Source organism: Dunckerocampus dactyliophorus, chromosome 6 (assembly GCF_027744805.1).
Source record: "Dunckerocampus dactyliophorus isolate RoL2022-P2 chromosome 6, RoL_Ddac_1.1, whole genome shotgun sequence".
NCBI lineage: Eukaryota > Metazoa > Chordata > Actinopteri > Syngnathiformes > Syngnathidae > Dunckerocampus > Dunckerocampus dactyliophorus.
The window spans coordinates 11,084,508-11,106,127 of record NC_072824.1 but is presented as its reverse complement, the minus strand read 5'-3'; the positions used below and the strand labels follow the sequence as shown (position 1 = coordinate 11,106,127).

At 39.9% G+C, this 21,620-nt stretch overlaps 1 protein-coding gene across 2 annotated transcripts; it reads left to right on the top strand.

The window, feature by feature from the left end:
* The first annotated feature begins 228 nt into the window (after positions 1 to 228).
* sun2 (Sad1 and UNC84 domain containing 2) lies at positions 229 to 21,232 on the top strand. 2 transcript variants are annotated; one of them, XM_054780212.1, is made up of 17 exons: positions 458 to 486; positions 6,421 to 6,539; positions 7,894 to 8,002; positions 8,797 to 8,900; positions 9,398 to 9,784; positions 9,886 to 9,933; positions 10,465 to 10,539; positions 10,660 to 10,805; positions 12,022 to 12,078; positions 12,140 to 12,175; positions 12,260 to 12,454; positions 12,533 to 12,673; positions 15,307 to 15,397; positions 15,469 to 15,584; positions 15,658 to 15,831; positions 18,142 to 18,231; positions 18,306 to 21,232. In XM_054780212.1, the coding sequence occupies exons 3-17, from the start codon at positions 7,896 to 7,898 to the stop codon at positions 18,420 to 18,422; spliced, it is 1,884 nt and encodes a 627-aa protein (XP_054636187.1). In that variant the 5' UTR covers positions 458 to 486; positions 6,421 to 6,539; positions 7,894 to 7,895; the 3' UTR covers positions 18,423 to 21,232. The 2 variants fall into 2 exon arrangements, with proteins under 2 accessions (XP_054636186.1, XP_054636187.1); XM_054780211.1 differs by lacking the exon at positions 6,421 to 6,539 and having other exon boundaries at positions 229 to 486.
* The last annotated feature ends 388 nt before the right edge of the window (positions 21,233 to 21,620 follow it).

The following is a 21,620-nucleotide window of genomic DNA, read 5'->3' as shown; positions in this document are numbered from 1 at the left end:
TGTATATTATTTATTTTTCCAAATAATGTTGCCCAAGAGTATGGCTAATCACGGGCAGATGGCGCCCACATGTGTCAGTAAGCTTTAACTACAGCTGCCTCGTTAGCTATAATAATGAATCACCACTGGGAGGCGCCCTCTGTGTTGTTATTGTCACACGGACGTTGTCGTCAAGTTTCCATCATGGCTGTCAAAGACCGGAAACTGTTTCTTACATCTATGGCGTCGAACATGTTTAACTACGCGGTACGATTGTATAAAACGATGACGTTGTAAAACATCACTTAGCGAGAAGGTGGGTCTTAAATAAGCAATGTATGGTTTGACATAATATATTCGAGAAGCGCTGCTGCGGCTAAAAAATGTATTTTGGAATCTAGTACCGGAAATAGTTGTTGTGTCTTCTACCTTGTATTAACTTACCTGGTTGCTGTCAAAATTTGAAGTCTCATCCACAACTTCAGACAGTCCGCGTCGCCTATTGAGGTAAGTTACTGATAGTCGCTTGCTTCTCATTTTGTTTATTAAATCAAGTCAGTTAAATTGTCAAAAGGCTCATTTACCCGTTCTTCTCTCGATTTTTTATGGTTGTCGCCGTTTATTTGCTGTTGTGTTAGCTAGCTGGATAACGCGCTACTATTATCCAAAGTCATGAACAATTTGTCAGATGAAGATAGAGATATGTTATGAATGTTGTAGACTCTGTAGTTCGAACGTATGACGTCATGTTAATGTCGTACATTGATAACTGTTTACGTTATCTTATCGTTTACAAAGCCTCTCAAGTGACGTCATCGCTTTAGTAACGTTATTTTAAAAGAGGCGCTGTTTTTCTTCACAGAAAAATTCCTTAAAAGGTGTTCAATTTTGGCTTTTATATTTCCTGTATTTAATATTCCTCTTTCAACCACATAATACTGATATAGTACATAATAACTGTGCTATACAATACTATGATAATACATTAACAATCATATGGTCTACATTCATATAAACAGAATAATTTTTTTGTATAAAGTCAATGATTCATTTGCTCCATATGACTCATTTCACTGGCACTCTCCTAAAGTTAGCCACAGCATTAAAACGTTTGCCATCCGCTTCTGGTTTGATCCTACCATGCGGACCCATTCATGTTTTTACATTCTTTCCTACAGACCTTCATTACATTCATGCAGTTTCTGCTCAGCAAAACAGTGGTTAAACAGCAAACACAAAATGAAATGTTTTTTTTTCTAATTACTATGCGAAATATTGTTTATAAATGGGTGGTGGTACACTCCTTAGGAGAGAAGTGGTAAGCTTGGTGACAGTTAAAAGTACAGAAGAGTATTTGAGGGACTTGTAGTGCACCTAGCAAAAAAAACATCTTGGAAATGTGATGCAGTGTATGTGTTTACAGTAGGGCTGTCAAATGATTAAAAATTGTAATCAGAGTAATCAGTTTTCAAATTAATTAATCATGGTTAATCACCATTACCAACTATGTCTGAAATATGCCCATTTTACTGTATTTAATTAACAAAGATATCAACAGCTCCACATGAACTGAATCGATCAAGCTAAAAGATACCACACAAGTCTAAAAATCCATTTGTCTAACAATAGTCTCTTTAATAGGAGCAGAACATTTGAACCACACTTTAAACCGTGTTATTATGAGCAATGAGGGGTTGTGTTCTTGTAATGAGAATGAGGACGTGTCATTCCCAGGATGGACAGACTAGAGACGTTTGTGAATTGGAGATACATAAAGTATATGGTGTTGGAATTGTACTGCTGTTGATGTGTTCAGGTCAGAATGAACTTATAAAAGAGCATCAGACTCAGTGACTGTGTGATAACAGAGTGGCATGCTTGCTCTGGTGTGCATGCGTTAATTACATGATATTGCTCAAATCTGATGAGAAATCACGGCATCTAGGGTTGGGGCCTATATGATCCAGTTTTGCTATCCGGTTCGCGTAATACACGGATCGTTCGGATACCACCTGCAGAGATTTTTGATTGATGAAGCACATCTGTACTGTTGTCAGCAATAACAACATCAGCAAACGTAGCCTAGAGAGTATCAGCGACCGTAGCTGTCCCCATACATGCACTGCATTTGCCGTCCTCTTCACGCACACCACACACGCACCCACACACGCACATACAAGCACTGTCCAAGTTCACGGTCACACAAATCAGGCATCTACACATCTAAAATGTCTTGGTTGCCACAATGTCATATAGCCTGTAGAGATGAGTTTATTACAGCCTCATAAAAAAGCATTAATGTTAATGTTGCAAACCGGACGTTATGTGCATGTTCTGTGTTGTGTGGCTGGCTGTGAAGCCGTGAACACACCAGACTGAGCACTTGTGTGTGTGCATGGCATTCCTTGTGTGGCGACAGCTACGTTCGCTGATGTTCTTTAGGCGTGGTTTTATAGTAAAGCAAAAAGATCTCTGGTATTGGTATTGTATTGTACTAAGGAAAGATAACCAACTTCAGGTATTGGAATTGAATCGGAAGTGAAAAAATGTGCATAGGTGCATCCCTAGCACCGCCATGCTGGTACACATGACTGACTGAATTTCTAGAGAATAGGGAAAAGTCAACCTATCTGGCTTTAGGTCACATACATCCCATATGCGGATGCTCGTATTTTGATGTCTCACTGAAATGGAAAGCCAGTTCTTTACTCAAGATAGTGCATGATATGCTGTGCCTCACTTTGCTGCTATGCCTCACAATTTGAACAAATTTGAAGCACCGTGATCAATGTCACTGGGATTCATGGTGAAGTCATTCATTCATTTTCTATGCCACTTAATCCTCACTAGGGTCGCAGAGGTATGCTGGAGCTTCCACACACAATGTTGCTAGAAGTCAATCAAGGAAGTGTGTGCAAATGAGCTAATGTCTGCATTGTGAACTTCAGAGTATTTCCGGGTTATTTCTGTTTTTTGTTGTTGTCCAGACAACAACGAAAGTGCCACTGATTCAAAATCAGAAATAGGGCTGGGCGATATATCAATATTTTTAAAATATCGATATTTCTCTTGAGCGCGATATCAAAAACAAACATATCGATCATATTGATATAGACTGGATTTGCGCTGCAACTCCAGAAAAGCTACACCTCGCTACAGGCGTCATCTCCCGCAAGCATCTGCCTTTGGAAGCAGAGGCTAACACCGAGCCCCGGAACAGCTACCCCTCGCCATAAGCGCCATCTGCAGGTGGCACTGGGCCTCAGAGTGCCTGCGACTCACACCTGGCCAAGCAGCGGCTAACATCAGGCTTCGGCAGCAACTACAGAGAACCTATGATTCACAGCGGATAGCACTGTGCTCCGGAGAAGCTAAGCTATACCTCTCACCATGTAGTGATGGAAATTTCAGCTCTTTTTAGAGAGCCGGTTCTTTTGGCTTGGCTCACTAAAAAGAGCCGTCTCTTTAGGCTCCCAGGTGGTTCCTCAGATTTTTTTGTTGTCTTAAATGAATTTATTACCAAATTATGTGTGTTGTTAAAATTAATCACTAATGTAAAAATACATATAAAATGTTTATTATTTAAATTGATATATTTAAACCTCAATTAAATATATACAAAATATATACTAAAGTATATTATAATGTAATATTCTATTATGAAATACAAAAACAAAAACCCATCCTAATAGACAAATTAGGTCAAAATATCTCTTCATGCAAATTTCTCATGAATCTGCTCTAAGAGCGCCACAGCGTGTGTTTGACCCCGCCCATTGCTGTACTCAGTGTGGACACAGAGACACCGCCACACATCTTGACCAATGACATTTGCCTTTAACAGAAAAAAGACAAGAAAAAAATGAATCTGCTCCCAATTGGCTCCCAAGGACGCGAGCCGGCTCCTGTCGTTCATTTCAAAGAGTCGTCTCTTAGCGCCGATTTATTTGGAACCAACACATCACTGTCATAAACCACCATCTGCGGAAAACACCACGCCAAGGAGTGGCTACATTTAAGCCACATTTAACTGACCAACTAGCATTCTAGATGTCACAGAAAGTTAAACATAAAACTACAAACCTAGTTCATGTCAATGATGGTGCGCCATCGCTTCCTATGGAGACAATGAGCTAATTGTACCGTTGTACATGATAAATCAGGCAGTAAACCAACAAAAAGCCGATATTTATTTATATTTATTTCAAAAAGACAATGGACTATTTTATTTTAGCGGCTATTTTTCTTTTTACATTTTAATGAACCAACTTTGCACACATATGTGACTTTATCTAAACTCAAAAAGTGAAAAATATCGGGATATACAGTACAGTGTATCGTATATTGATATTCAACCTAAATATATCGGGATTTGACTTTTGGTTCATACTGCCCAGCCCTAATCAGAAATATTGTGATTGATTGTGATTTTTAACTGAGTGCAATTTTTGATAAAAGACCATCAATTACATTTTCATTGGGATTTTTCTGTATTTTATTTGTTTAATTATGTTCATTTTATTTTAAATCTCTTGAGATTCCAGTTGCAATTGCTCTTGAGAAACTCAAGTTGCTTTTGATGCGGTGTACTCGCATTACTATGCTGTATATTATCATTACATTAATGAAAAAGATCATGTTGACAGTAACATTGTTTATCGGCAATAATTTGTGGGACAATTATCGTCCAGCAAAATTTGTTAACATGACAGGACTATGTATTCATGAATTGTGTGAAGTCTTTACTCTGATCGACTTCCTGTCGCTGGCTGTTAGGTGCATACACACACACACAGGCCACCGCAACTTCCTTTCCTCACATCGTCTGTCGCTCTTTTCTGACACCTACAGTCACTTCCTTGCCCGTTTACCTCTCCATAAAGACCTGATCATTATCGGGTGTCGTGCTCTTCTGAGAATTCTCATAATGTTAGATGATGGCTGACTTCATTTGCAGCAGCGAGTGTTGACCCGCTGGCCTTTACAAAGAATGCAGTTTCATTAAAGCTATCATATGCTGGCTTTTCTTTTTACAATAAAATGCACTTTTCACTTTGAGGCAGTAATATGTTTTTGCAGTTTAATATGGTTTAACAAACTGGACAGTGTTGCTGCTCACATGGAATCAGGTCGTTCGACTCATCATTTATGTCATATTAAAGATGTTCGGTCAGTCAAGGTGTGTGTCTCATGTTACTATTTACAGAGTTATGCCGTAGTATGTGTTTGGTCCCTCTGGTGCATATTTGTTCCTTTGTGTGTTGTTGGGCTTATCCATTTTTTCCCTCTTTGGTTTCTTTGTGTTTCTTAGCAGACTACTTTAGATTAGCTGGATTATTGTGGTCTGAGATTAGCCAAGCATCTGTCAAGACATTTTCTGTTTTTTTGTAGATCTGTAGAATTTATTTAGGAAAGACAGAGACAGTGCTTATTGATCAACATTTTCATGTAAATATGCAAGTTCATAGCCAGTGTCAAATTTCCATCTTTAGTCCCTCCTGAGGTACAATAACATTTAAAAAATTGAAAAAAAAGTAAAAACAGTGATCAGACAGACAAACAATAGGCATAAATCGTCTTCACTTGACAAAAGCAGCAATTCTACTCTGAGCTCCTCTCGGATGACCAAGCTCCTCACCCTATCACTTAGGGTGAGTCCAGCCACCCAACAGAGGCAACTCATTTCAGCCGCTTGTATCCGCGACCTTGTTCTTTCGGTCACGACCCAAAGCTCATGACCATAGATGAGGGTGGGAACATACGTAGATCGGCCCGTAAATCGAGAGGTTTGTCTTTTGGCTCAGCTCTCCCTTCACCACGCTGGTCCGGTACTGCGCCAATCCGCCTGTCGACCTCTGATCCAACCTTCCCTCACTCGTGAACAAGACCTCGAGATACTTCACCTGGGGCTGGACCTCGTTCCCAGCCCGGAGGGTGTCCACCCTTTTCCGACTGGGGACCATGGATTTGGAGGTGCTGAGTCTCATCCCAGAAGTTTCACACTCAGCTTCACACCACCCCAGTAAACCCTGTAGGTCACAGCCCTAGACGCCTAGAAATTCTGTCCATGAAAATTATGAACAGAATCTGTGACAAAGGGCAGCCTTGGTGGCGGCCAACGTTTACTGGAAACAAGCTCAACTTAGTGCTGGCAATGCGAACCAGGCTCCTGTTCCAGTTGTACAAGGACCGAATGGCACATATTAGTGCGCCACTAATCCTGTACTCCCGAAGCACGCCCCACAAGACACCGCGAGGTACACAGTCTAATGCCTTTTCCAAGTCCACAAAGCACATGCAGAATGGTTGGGCAAACTCCAATGTACCCTCCTGTACCCTTGCAAGGGTGTAGAGCTGGTCCAGTGTTCCGCAACTGGGACGAAAACCACAATGCACCTCCTGTAGCCTACTTTCGACTAACGTTCGTACCCTTCTCTCCAGCACCCTGCAATAGACTTTCCCAGGGAGGCTGAGGAGTGTGATCCCTCTATAGTTGGAACGCACCCTCCGGTCGCCCTTCTTGAAAAGGGGGACTACCACCCCGGCATGCCAGTCCAGAGGTACTGTTCCCAACTTTCACACAATGTTGAAGAGTCGTGTCAGCCAAGACATTCCCTCAACATCCAGAGCCTTGAGAATACAGAGCGAAACTTGTCCACCCCCGGAACTCTGCCACAGGGGAGCGTTTTGACTATCCCAGATACCTCAGCCTCGATGATAGAACTGTCCGTGTTTGTGTACTCAAGATTTTTGCTTCCTTTATGGAAGGTATGTGAGTGGAATTGAGAAGGGCCTCAAACTCTTCTTCTGAATCACTTTTTGTCTGGCCTGTCACCTAGGACATGTTTGCCTTGGGAGACCCTACCAGGGGCATATAGCCCTAGACAACATACCTGTAGCTTTTCTGATATGTTGCGAACCAAACTGCTAACTGTTTTGTTTGGTTCATACTGTAATTTCCAGTGTATTACTCACTACTTTTTTCTTAAACTTTGAACCCTGCAGCTTATACAGTGGTGCAGCTAATTTATGGCTAAGTTCTAATCTTGTGACATCTCCTTTACGTCGGAACTACTATTAATTGTTTAAATACTGTGCCGCTCGTGAGTCAGTGCGGAAACGTTAGGTCTTTGGCAGGAGCCTATTTACTCACGACGAGTTGCTATGTGATGAGTTTAGTGTTCTTTGTAAAATGACACCGTGAGTAACACTGTTACATTCAGTAATGACCTCTTGCAATTTCCAATGGGTTGACAAGCTCATTGTGACTTTTTTCATAACTCATGATTGGCTCCTGTCAAATAAAGAGCTGCCTGGTCCTCATGGACTCGTGCATGCCGCATTATGCCATTTTATGATGTGGACATGTGCATCTTATAGTCTGGTGTGGCTTATATAAGTACAAATCTGTTTTTTTCTCTAAATTTAGTGGGTGTGGCTTATTCACCGGTGCAGCTTATACCTGGAATTTACGGTATTTATTTGGTCCGTCTAGAGCCCAACCGATTACAGTTAATCAAAACATCAAGCTTCAGATTAATCGACTAAGAAAATAATTGTTAGCTGCAGCCCTAATTTCAAGTGAAACCTGAATGACGAAAATTAGAAAACGGTCCCAAATTTTTTGTTTTGTCACTTGCCATTCCAAATTGCATGGAAATTACTTTCTGCTACTAACGCGCAAAAGGCAATCAAAACAATGTCAGTGACAGGAAGAAAAGCTCTGACTCGCTTGAGGAGAATTAATTTGGCACCGTGTATACATTCCTAGACCCTGAATAAAAGACGATGTGTCTTTGTCAGACTGTTGCCTAGGGAAAAAATACTCTTCTCTTATATTCAGGTCAATACGGTTCTATCAGACCCCGTGGTAGTCGTACGTTTCCTAACTGTTGCATTGTCTCTCTCTCTTAGTTATGTCTCGTAGGAGCTGTCGCCTGGTGTCCACCGGTTACTACAACTCAGATGACGAATCTGACTCGAGTAGTGTGACAAACATTTCGTACCGAGAGAACCCAGTCAAGTGAGTAAATGCGGATATCACAAAGTCTTAAGTTACATCAGTGTTTGCCACAGGTTGTCGCTGTGAGTTTGAGGTGGAGGGGTGCTTTTAAACCTTATTTAACCACATAACATGAAGTTACTGACTTATGGGGGTTGCTTTTATTTTGTGCAGTGGTGGACGTGCATGTGCGTGCCTTATAACATGCATGGGCAATTTAAAAAAAAACAACATAATGTGTCATGGCCTCCATGTAAGTGTGCTGATTTTAAAGATAACATACACGTCATTGTACATGTGATATCTCCCTATATTGTTGCGTTGGGACTCGACTCTATCTGTGACTGCCGCTAGAGTACCCAGTATGCTTTGCTCACAGTTTTTGGAATTCTTTGCATCTTACAAGGCGCACGCGTGATTAAAAACATTCACATTTGAGCTCTTAGAATGGTAGTTTAATGTTAACGTGCATATAAACTTACCTATTAAAGTGTTGTGCTGTTGATTTTTTGGTTGACACTATGAGTAAGACAAATAGCAAATGGAAGCGTGCCTTATAGAAGATCTGTTACTGACATGTATGCATAGTTACAATGCCATCTACTGGAGAGAGTAGACAACCAGTTGTTCATTCACCTCATTATAATGCTGGGGTGATCAGATAACAGCAAATATCTATTTTTAAATAAGAGCCTTAAATATTTCTGTGGCGGGCCACATGTAAAAGTGGTGGGCCGCGATGTATGGGAAACCCTGAACAGTACTTCTACCTCATGTTTTTTATTTTATTGGTGATTTTTTTTGTTTTCCTTTAGGGTTTTCAAGAAAAAGGCGGGCACCCGCAAGGCCGCCTCCCGCACTTCCACTCGAGCCAACAGCAATGCTAGCGCCACGAACCTTGAGTCGCCTGTTGCCACAGGTGAATGCGGCACTCGTCCCTTGAATGCGTCAGTAGCATTTAGCTAATACATTTAGGTACTTTAGATGATATGTTTTGCTTTTTCTTTGGCTGTTTTGTTCTTTTCATTTTATGATGCCTCCACAGAACAATACCACCAATGGCAGAACAAAATGGGATTTTCATAGAACCTTAAATAGCAATAACTGTGTATTGACGGACATGCTAGTGTGGCTTTTTCAGTCCAAGCTGCAGCGACCAATAAGGATGGAATGTACACTGGAAGTAATCTGCGTGTAGTCTTTCTGAAATCATGTAATCAACTTTAGCTGTTTGTCCCGCCAACAAAACTAGAAATGAAGTGACCTGGCCTTTCAGTTTGTGGCTCCGACAGTTTGACTTTGGACCAGATCAATGCAAATTCCATTATTTTCTATGAAAATGTTTGACCTTAGAGTTCCTGGTGTTAAAAATATAAATGTTGATATTCACCCCCTATTAAAATGTTTTTCTCAAAGCCAGGAGACCTTCTCTGAGCACCCAGACTGACCTTACAATGAGGACTGTGTCCTACACCACTCCCAGGCCCACAACTCGGACCTCCCTGACCTCTGCATCATCGCCCACACATCAGACTCCCACCCACTCCCCACTGCCGCATCCAGAGAGGTTCCGTGGCTCCAACCAGGCGGTACTATATCTGCGACCTGACCAGAATAAGAGCTGCATAGACAGCTCGGGCTACTCCTCCTCTGAGGGCGCCAACCTTAAACCCCCAGCTACCACAACCAGGACTTGGACCACCACCACAACTGCTACCAACAGCAGCAAAGTCAGAAGTAACAGTGGGTCTGTCGGTGTAGCATACAGACATCGATTCAACAGTGCCCTCTGTGGTTTTAAGGGTGAGCGCATGTTAGTTAATATGTGTACAGTATCTGTGTGCTGTGCATTGTCTAAACTGTAGAGTAACGCATTTTTGTTTGTTTTTGTGTTTTTGTTGCAGAATCACTATCAGCGATGACCACAAGGATAATGCATCTGACAGATTTAGGTACATATGTTTGTTTGGGAAAATTGTCCAAACTGTCTTGGTAAGATTAACAATTAAGGCTGTGTTCACTCTTATGGTTCTGCCTGTGACCACTGTTTCTTGTAAGTGGAGTTTACTTACAAGCGGACAGAGACCCATCTCTCAAGCAGTGTCATTCCACTTGTTTGCTTCACAGCAAAGGTTCGGATGATCGCGTTCACACTTGACCAAACAAACTGTACCAGCAGAGCAAACGCACAGAGTTTGCAAGTTCCTTTCAACCGAGCCAAACATGACAAGTGTGAACGCGGCCTAGAAGATTGAGAGGCAATTTAGGGGTTTAGCTAAACACATGAGTAATTAATTATGTGGTGTGCCTCAAGACTTTAGTCCATGCAGTGCCGTTATTGGTAACCTAAGTGTCTTAAATCTTAGAAGATAATTCCAAACACTAAGGTAAAGTAATAAAATACAAAATGATTTTAAGGGAATGCGTATCTGTGCTTTTTGCGTATATAAACTACATTTATCCAACCTGTCTTTGTCCTGCAGCCAGCAAATGCTTACTCAGCAACCAAACAAAGAAAATTTGCATTGCTCTCATCCTCCTTGTTGCTGTTCTTGCCTGTAAGTATCACTCTTTTAAATACCCCTTATCAGATCATCTTGTTTTCACTGAGTCAAAACAACAAACAGTAAAATCAAATTGGATTCACACAGGAGTGTTCTCCTCATGCTCTCCTTCAGGTGTGTGGTTCCTTCCTCCATTGTTGCCCCCTCTCACTTCTTTCATGTTCATCACAAAGTTCCCGTCACAGACTACCATGCATCAAACTGTTCCACCCCCCATTCTTCCTCCTCAATCAAACACCATGCTGCCCACTTCAGCAACGGTATGGCTCACTGTGCACATTGTCTGTGTATTAAGATATGCTTTTCCACAAGTACACAACACACTGCAAATGCTTAATGGGCACTGAACACAATAAACTGCAGGTATGCCTGCAGTTTATTTAAATCAAATACAAGAGCTTGTCTTTAATAATGCATCATATTGAAGTGTTTTTAATACTACTCTTATGTAGCTCTAGTTAAAATATTTATACTCTCATCAAGTACAAGTGAATTGTTGAAATTAATTTGAATTTGGTTAAAACTATAACTTCAGAACATTTGATGTCGCTTTATTCAAAAAGATCATTTTTGCCAAGTAACTTTTTGTTGAAATAAAAAAATATATTTCAACATTAATTTTTAAAATATTTCAAAATTTTTTATACCATTTTTTAGAAATTACCGATCATCTATGAGTGAAACTGGGCGATACCGATGGCGATCACATAGATTTAGTGTAAATTATTTTATTTACTGTTGGCTATATCAGGGCTCATCAATGTTTTTTCTTGTGAAAGCTACTTACTTACAAAATGAAAATGGCCAACTTAGAGGATCAGGCGCCTTGAAAGAGAATTTGGATACAAGATCAGCTTGATGGTGCTCCAGCAAGACCCCCGGGCAATCCGACAAATCCAACCACTTTTCGGGCTATCTGCCTTAGACCTTTGACTGCCATGCACACACGGGCGCAACATTAGCCACCACCCGACCGATGATCACATTGCAAGCCTCGACAACTCACCACACCCTGTCAAGTGCCCGCCCCCAAATGCCACATCAAACTCAAGTTTTTTAATGCACCATCCTGCCGAGACATTTTTTGTGGCATGTTTAGCAGGGTGCAAAACTTGTATCACTCTCAAAGCGACAGGTAAGTCCATGTTTTGGTTTTGTGAAGGGAAAGTGGGCGGGAGACGGTCACTATAGGCTGAATGCTGCAATGGGGGCGGAGCTGATGGGAGGATGTGATCGGCGTTATAAAGCAAGTATCGGCATATGCCCATTCTGTGCTTTTTCACGGAAAACGTCTGATACTGATGGGTGGCCGATCGATCAGCGCAACCCTAAATAGTATATTTTTAAAATTGTTAAAATGCCTTAAAAATACACTAGAAACAATGATCTAAATTTACTATGCATGTGTACCTAATGAAATCACCACTTATGGTCAATTCCATTCAAACAGATTTTGGGTCTCATTTCTCCATGTAGGATCCTGCCTGTGCCTCAGTCCCTTCTGATGTAGAAGCAAAGATGCAGCTCCTGTTGGTAAGAAACAGGTTGACATTCTAGCATTGATGCGTATGACTGAACATTTGTGTCCTTGCAGGAGAAGCTGCAGTCGAAGCAGGAGCTCTTCTACCAGGTAAAAAGCTTAAGAGAGGAGCTGAATGAAACGTGGAGCACATTGCACATCTTCATAGGTGCCAATTTTATGCATTTGTTTCAGATCAAGGCGCAATTTGAGGTGGACATGCAGAGTATGAGGGATGAGCTCAAGACAGTGAAGTTTGACAGTGGGCAGCATTTGGACCGGGAAGTTGCTGCACTGGGCAAGCGGATAGATGACAAGGAGCAGGATTTCCACAGGTTCCTCTCCACTCTCAGCACCCGAATCCAAGATTTAGAGACCCGAAATGCTGAGGTAATAATGCTGTTACCCGTTAACAATGTGATGGTTGCTTCTTCTTGTGGATTTAACTCAACATCCTGCTACTTTTAGTTGTCACAGGAGGTGTCGTCTATCCAGCTGCTGCCTCCTCAGGTGCCTTGTCCTGACATCAGCGCCACCACATCTGCCCACAAACATCTCACGCCAGAGCTCCAGCAGGCCATGGAGAAGTGGCTCACTGACCACATCCAGGTAAAATGAGAGAATTACAATGGAGCCTCTACAGCAGGGTGTCCAAACTTTTTCAAACGAGGGCTGCACACAGAAAAAATATGCATGAAGTGGCCACTTTGATACATTTTGTACATTAAAAACAAGTGTAATATGTAATAATATCTCATTAATAATTAATGAATTTTTGTTTTCGAATATGCCGTTGATGACTAAAAAAACATGCTATGGGCCAAAAATGGCCCTCTGGATCGCATTTTGCGCACTTCTGCTCTTTGAGCAAACATAATCTGTTATGACATTCTGGTTGACTGATTTGCTTGTATTTAAAAACAATTTTGAATAGGAAATAATATAGCACTTAAAAAAATAACATCCAAGAGCAAAAAGAGTTAAACGTGCCTAATGGTAAAACGTTGACACAATCAAGCACTTGAGCTTAACTTGGATAAGAAGTGACACCTCGACCTTGGATAAGCAAAAGAAGATGGATGGATGCACCTGAATATAAGCTGCAAGTGTCCATGTCGTAACATGGGATACGTGGGCTATTTAGTACACAGATGTTCCACGGAGGGCCGCACGGTGGTCTAGTGGTTAGCATGTTGGCTACACAGTCACAGTCAGGAGATTGGGAAGACCTGGGTTTGAATCTCCATTGGGCATTTTTGCATGTCCTCCCCATGCGTCCCACATTCCCGCATGTTAGGTTAATTGTTGACTCTAAATTGTCCATAGGTATGAATGTGAGTGTGAATGGTTGTTTGTCTATACTGTATGTGCCCTGCAATTGGCTGTACCCCTACTGTCGGCCGAAATCAGCTGGGATAGGCTGCAGCATACCCCCGCGACCCTAATGAGGAGAAGCGACATAGAAGATGGATGGATGTTCCACAGAAAGACTTTTTTTGCTTTGGAAAATTATTCCAATCAGTGCATGTAACACAGTTGCCTACTAGAAAAGTCATTCATCGCTGTCTTTATCTTCCTTGTCGGAATTTCAAAGCCTCACAATTCCTTTGTCACACACTTCATTATGTTCTCGTCTCTCTTTTGTTGTCACTCAGAGTCACTTTTGTGTCAAGGCAAATTAGCCCTTCAGTTGTGCTGTCCTCTTCATTATGCAGTACTCCAGCCTTTTGAAACCTAGTGGTGATAGTAGACTTTTTGACACTACCCCTTGTTGCTAGGATCCACTGGCAGACTAAAAATTTGCTAGATCGATGGCCTTTAACTTGAAAGCTTTATCATTAGCATTTCTTTGTGTGTTTTCCATGATGAGGGTGTGTGCAAAATGGCTATTCTGAAGCATACGAGATGTGACCATAAATTAGCCTCATCACTAAGTCGCCGCGTTCCAAGCGTGGTCAAAGCAGGGTTTAAAAAAAAGTAGCGACTTAGACACTGGAAATTACGGTATGTTGTAATGTGGCGAGCTGTGTTTCCTCACACATTCTTAACCCCTTAAAAATGCTGTCACACAAGTGTAAAAAGATAAAAATGCAAAAAGTTAAAACACTCAATAGTCTTCAATATACTGATGAAGATGTCATGTGGAGGGATGATGTCACGTTGATGATGCACCCAATGCATGCTTTCATTAGTTTATTACTATCAACTTCAAACACTACTATAAATTTGATTGACAACATGCCCTTTCAAGAGACGTTTACCCTTAAATCCCAAAACGGTCCCTGTCCTACATATTCTTAATTACCAGGCAAGTGTAAAAAGATGTGAACAGTAAAACACTCTTTAATGATGAGGCATAAAGTAAAGTTTAATCTTATATGTATCTTTAAATTATACATTGTTAGGCCTGTCATGATAACAAATTTTGCTGTCCTACAAATTATTGTCGATAATCGATATTATTGACATTTTTTAGAACATTTTTTCATAATTATATGACACAATAATGACAGTACATCGTATCAAAAATTTCTCTAGAGTATTTAACATTGGAATTGGAATTGGAATTGGAATTAGCTGGCGCGTTTCTTCATCAGTGCGTGCCGGCATCTTCTTGGTGTTCGCGGCTATTTGTGACGTAAGCATCGAATTTAGGAATTGATATAAAAACCCTTAATGATCCCAGGAGAGTCACAATGTTAGTTCCGGTTTTCTTTGATGCTCGAGACTTGATGCCCAACCCTAACACGCATACATGCACTTGTCAATTTATCTAGGCTAGCAAAATTATCGACTTCCGGGTTTTTTTATTGTTTGATTAATAGATTTATGGATTATTGTGACAGGCCTACAGAGTGTCACAAAACTGTAGAAATAAACAAGGCACTTAATTTTTTTAAAGGTAGCATAACTTTGATTATAAGAATTGACAAAGTATGGTGACACTGCAATCAATGCAAGTACAACTACTTGATTCTCTCAACACCCCTCGTTTAGACTGACAGCTTCATTTGAAATAAGCAAAGTTTACATAGATATTATTCTATAATGATCTTTCAACTGAGATACCCGACGATACACCGAAGTCTTGCAGTGTTGTCCATGACGGCGGTTTTGTGTGTTGTTTTTTGTTCTTTACCACAAAAAAAACAAAGAAAAAGCCAAGTCATTCAACTTGATATTTTGGAAAGGTGGTTTGTTTGGTCCAAATTCCCAGAATGACGTGTGTCGCTGTCACACAGGCTCAGGATGCAATGAGACCACAGGACAAGGGAACCTCAGACTTGCAGCCCATTGCTAACAAGATGGCTGACTTCGCCTTGGAGACTCAAGGTAATAAACGTTCATGTGCCTTTTGCCTTTTATGGAGCTCCCGTATTTATGGTCTGTGTTGTAATGTGCAGGTGCCAGCGTGATCAGCACCCGCTGTTCTGACACTTATCGTACCCGCTCAGCATGCGTCACCTTGTTTGGATTCCCCTTGTGGTATCCCACCGAGAGCCCACGCACTGTCATTCAGGTGCTCTGCTTTCCCTCCTCTGTTTTTTTCTCTATTTTCTCTCCTGCTCCAATAATCTTGTTAACTCCCTCAGGGCTACCCGGTGATGCTTCCAGGCAAATGTTGGGCATTCCATGGTGTCCAGGGGACTCTGGTCATTGCCCTGTCTCACCCCATAAGGATAACGCATGTGACACTGGACCACGTGCCGCACTATAACACCCCCAATGGCCGCATTGACTCCGCCCCCAAGGATTTTGCTGTCTATGTAAGTGATCGCTGGCGCTAGGTGGCGTAGCTTGAGAGAAAATAAGAAAAATAAACCCGCAAAGTGAACTTGAGTTATGTTTAAAAAATAAATTGACTTTTAGTTCCTACAGTGAGACTAAACAGTTTGTGGTGAGCAATAAGGCAGCCCTGAACTGTATTTTGTGGGGGGCTTACTTTGTGCCTGCATAAAAGTATACCAAATATGATAAAGTGCAAAATTAACAGCTTCTGATGGGTGAGGTCAGAAATATATTCATTTCTATGGCAAATAATAACGAATGTTGCTCAAAGGCGCTAACACACTAGCACCACTCACTACAACCAGATGGCAGTGTGGCTCATTAATGTCTGCATAAGTCTTAACAAATAACAAAAAATGGGGAGGCATTTTTTGAAAATGCAATAATCACATTTTGAGCCTGTTTACGCAAGACATTTTAAAACAATCCGCAAACACCCGATCATGTCATAATTTGCATTGCTCTTACTCAGAAAACCACAGCCGCCATGTAGGCTTGTCTCGTTAACAAACTTTGCTGGACTATAATTGTCCTAAAAATTATTCTCAATAATTAATATTATTGACAATTTTGTCATTATTTAAAGGGCATAATGCAAGTACATTGTATCAAAAGCAATAAACTTTAATTTCTCAATTGTATTTAACATTATAATTGGAATGTCAAGAGCTTTTAAATAAAATAATTTAAACATAATAAAGTTAACAAACAAAAAAACACAATGAAAATAAAATGGACTGTCAGTCTCTTTTACCAAAATTTGCACTTAAACAAAACTCAGAATCATAACCAAAAACAATAAAAAAAATTTGACCCTCACTCCAACAACAATAAATACAAGTCTCTGTAAACAAAACTGCACTTGAATAAATAATGAACATTGGGTATTCCTTAACAGGAAGCCTTAACATATAGTGAACAACACTATGAGTGTGCACCATTTGGCAGTCTTTTGTTTGTATTTTCTTTGCCGACCAATCGCCTCAGTATACAGCATTGACTGTCGGGTGAAGGCTCCACTGCACCTTGAGTGTTTTTTTAGGTTTTTCCCATTGTGCATACAAGTTGGTCGTATTACCCTTCTTTCTCGTAAATTAGTAATTATTCATGTTAGCGTATGCTCGCTCACGAGGCTAACTTGCTGCGAGCACTCTGGGTATCCACTCACTAGTATCCCCGCCTCCAGGCTGAATGTGAGAGGAGGGTTTGCTCTCTCTGTTGCGCACAGACAGATGCGTGAACCCTCTTGTCATCCAGCCTGTTTGGTAGAGAGAGAAGAGGAAGAGCCGAGGAAACACGCATACATGGACATGTCAATTTATCGAGACCGGCAAAATGATGAACCTTTTTTTTTTATTATTATTATTATTAATTGACTTATCAATTATCGTGACAGGCCTACCGTCAGTCAACCAGTGGCCAAAAAAACATATGAGTTACATTTAAAAAACAGCTGTAAATGTAGTTTAATAAAATGATTCCAATTATTATTATTAAATACAGTACAAATTTCAATATTAAGTAATTAAAATGTAAAATAATTATTAAATTAAATTTTAATGAATAAATTAAATCATTGGGCCGCACGGTGGCCTAGTGGTTAGCATGTTGGCCACACAGTCAGGAGATCGGGAAGATCTGGGTTTGAATCTCCGTTGGACATTTCTGTGTTTGCATGTTCTCCCCGTGTGTGTGTGGGTTTTCTCCGGGTACACCGGTTTCCTCCCACATTCCAAAAACATGCATGCATGCGACTCTAAATTGTCCATAGGTATGAATGTGAGTGTGAATGGTTGTTTGTCTATATGTGCCCTGCAATTGGCTGGTGAACAGTCCAGAGTGTACCCCGCCTCTCACCCGAATTCAGCTGGGATAGGCTCCAGCATACCCGTGACCCTAGTGAGGACCCTAGTGAGTAAGCGGCATAGAAGATGGATGAATGGAAATTATAAAGTTATGAAATATAATAATATAAAAACACAGTGACACTATTGACTGATTATTTAATAACCAATATACTGTATTTATTTCTGATCAATTTAAATATTTTATACTTTTTATATACAGGTATTTTGGATTAAAAAAAAGATTTGAAAGATTTTCAACGGGATGCAGTCTGTCCAGATGTTCTCCTGTTTCCATGCCAGTATCTTATTCATGCCCTCGGGATGTAGCTCAACTTCTCATGTTATTTTTCTGGGTAAAGCGCATGTACTGCACTTCAGTGTTTAATGTACAGGACTGTATGAAGTTGAAATTGATGTGATCAATGTACACTTGTGACCCAGGGGATGAAGGATGAGGCAGAAGAAGGAACGCTGCTGGGAACGTTCACGTACAACAAGGAAGGCGAGCCCACACAGACCTTTGAGCTGACCGTGAGTTTAAAGTGATGCCACCAAATGTCTCATTCAGACATGCGGTCCCTTACAAGACCTCTCTGCTCTTGCAGGACCCCAGTAATGTGGTCTATCGAGCTGTGGAGCTGCGCGTCCTCAGTAACTGGGGTCATGTGGAGTATACGTGCATCTACCGCTTCCGTGTGCACGGTGTCATGGCGGCCACATGATTGCCCTCTACGTGGAAGTGGTGAGGCCGCTAAATCATTGGCTCTGATTCTTCCAGAAGATTCTTTCAGACATTGTTGCAATCCAGCAAAAAGCTAATATCTCGGCATTTTCAACATCAATCAATAAGAAAACACAGTGTGGGGATACATGCTTTCATTGGACAGCCAAAATATTTATTTATATCTTATAGTTTTTAGCCACCAGCTTAACCTAGCTAATAAACATTAGGTCAGAATGATACATATCCGCCATAAAAAAAAATTCTTGATTCTTAACATACTTGAAACTTATTTTTTCTAGCTTCTTGTCGATCCATGATGCACGTCTTTCTTCTTTGTTAAATGCACTTGAATTTTGTATGACTGCAAAGTCAGGAAGAAAATGTATTTATTTCAGAATGTGTGTACTTGTATTTGGGTTGTGGGATTGTTGCACAGACATTGAAAATGCTTGTCTAAATTGAAACGTGTGATGGACGACACGTGTGTATTACTGCCACACTGAAAGGAAAAACTTGTAAAATTGCGGAAAGTGAGTTATAAGAAAGTCGTCATGCTCGGTGAGTAAAGCTTGAGGGAAAAAAATCAGTATTTTCAAAGTTGAATCTACTTCAAAAGGCATAATTGTAGGAAACTAACGTTGTATTTTGTTTTAGAAAAAACTTTAAATATTAAAGTAATTTTTTCTAGTTGATGATGGAACAAACTCAAGCAAAAAAAGCAACATACAGTAGTTATTTATCAGCATGAAACACAAATGTTAGTACGCAGTCTTGAAAATATAGTACGCCTTTATTCTCACTTCAAGTTATGACTTGATTCTTGTCATGTCACAACTTTTTCTAGTAATATCAAAAAAGCAGTTCTAGAGTAATTTGGACCTTATTTGCATAAAATTCAACAGTGACCGAGTGGTTAGCATGTAGGTTACACAGTCAAGAGATCGGGATTCTCCGCTTGGGCATTTCTGTGTGGAGTTTGCATGTTCTTCCCGTGCGTGCGTGGGTTTTCTCCGGGTACTCCGGTTTCCTCCCACATGCCAGAAACATGCATGTTAGCGGCATAAAAAATGGATGGATGGATGCATAAAATTTAGACTGGATAAATAAGTAAAATCATTTTTCTAATAGAATGATATTGTTCTCATTGTGACTGTAAAGTTGTAGTGTCACAACTTTATTCTTGTAAATCCGGCTTAGCTCTCTTTAAAATTAGAAATTTATTTTTGTAAACTTACGACATTCATCGGTTAGTATCGGAACTTTATTCTCGCCATCTTTTAAATTTATTCCCATAAAATTACAACTATATTTGTAACGTACAACCTTATTCTCTTAAATTTATGAATTTTATTTTTATAAGGTTATGGCTATTTCCGTAATATATGACTTTATTCTTGTAACTCTTTTAGTAAAGTATGACTTAATTCTTAATTCTCGTAAATGTACTAATTTATTTCTATAAATGATGACTATTTTAGAAAATTACAACTTTCTTCTAGTAATACCACCGTGATTTTCATCAATTTACAATTTTATTCTCATAATGTTAGGATTTCATATAATGTACAACTTTATACTCCTATTTAATATTTCATATTTCTATGAACTTTATTGTAATACTTTGACCTGGTTCTTGTAAAGCATGAGTTTGTTCACATCACAATATGACTTTGGTCTCGTAAATTAAGATTTTATCCTAAAATTACAAACGTACGGAAATGACATAATTTTCCAGGGATACGACTTTATTGTAATAGTGTTATTTTTTGTTATAAAGTACACCTTTATTCTACTAAAATTACATTATTCTAAAATTATAACTTCAGATAACTTATTCTCATTCAATAGATTTCCCCTCATAATAGCTTTTTTCTGGTGTAATTCAATGACTTTTTTTTTCTGTGTGCCTTAATATTCCTTAGTAGAAAAATGTACCTTGCAATATTTCAAATGCAATATGACCTGCAAGGTTGTGCAATTGTCTCAAAGTTCAGCTTGAGTTTTCTTGTTCGACGACACTTTTCAGTGTACAATTGTTTTTTTATGATGAGTCGTGTACCACGGGGGAATCCTGGTGTAATCAATTTGTGCTGCAGCTGTATAAACTAAATATATGGTACTCTCAAAGAACATGTAGAAAAAAGGTAGTCCTACTTTAGATTGTGCAAAACAAAACAGGTACAGAATCATTTACATAAGCCCCTTTTCTACCAGGTTGTTTTTTACCCAGGTAAAATTGATCTATTACCGTAAATCCATGTGTTTCATCTGTGTTTTGCATTTCCACCACACCTCAAAGTTCACGGTAATTTATTCAAATCCGGCTGATAATATATGAGGAAGAAAAATGAAAGTTTGCACCCAAACACTATCTGTGAACAGAAACACTACAAGTGTGTTCCGCCAATCAGGGTTCTTCAGCACAAAGCCCATCCCTCCAAAGTTCCCGGGCATCTGAAAAACCCGCCATGCTACCACATCCCTTTTCAGGGAAAGTTTGAGCTCTGGGTGGAACATTTTGAACCTTGTAATTTTGCTGATTTCTGGTCATTTTCCAGGTAAACGAGAAATGTTCCTGTAGTGGAAAAGGGGCTATTCATGCAGGTTGAAAAGTATTGTTTTATTTTTGGAAGAGTTCAAGTTGTTTTGTGTGGAATGGATGCATTCTATTTGGCAGGCTACTGTTATTTATAATAATTCTTTGAATATCATATTTAAACAAAATTAATTGCTAGAATTGTAAATTTCATTTTCAGTTTGAATGTATGAGATGAATAAAATGTCTTTTTAACAAGTTTATTTGATTGTCGATTCTTCTTGATAAGGTTTATCATTTTAAAATGTGCTGGCAAAAAATGAAAACATGACCGTTTTTTTCACTGCAGTGCCATCTGCTGGATGTGATGGAACACTGCTGGTCTGGCTGGGCTTCCACTGTTAGATTGAATTGGATGTTCATGTTATGATTTGCAACTTTTTCTTTTATTCCCAATAGGCTTTTTTCATGGCGAGTAAACATCTTTGTAACACTGCGTTAGATTTCTGACCTTGCATCCCATGTTTTGCTTCATACTGGGTGACTTTGCGCTATGAAAGTGGCTTGGGGGCACAGACCCGGGATCTGCTAAGCTCTCATTTACTAACAATGCAAAAATAAGGTCAGGCCCCTGATGCAATTATTGTGAGCATGCTGACA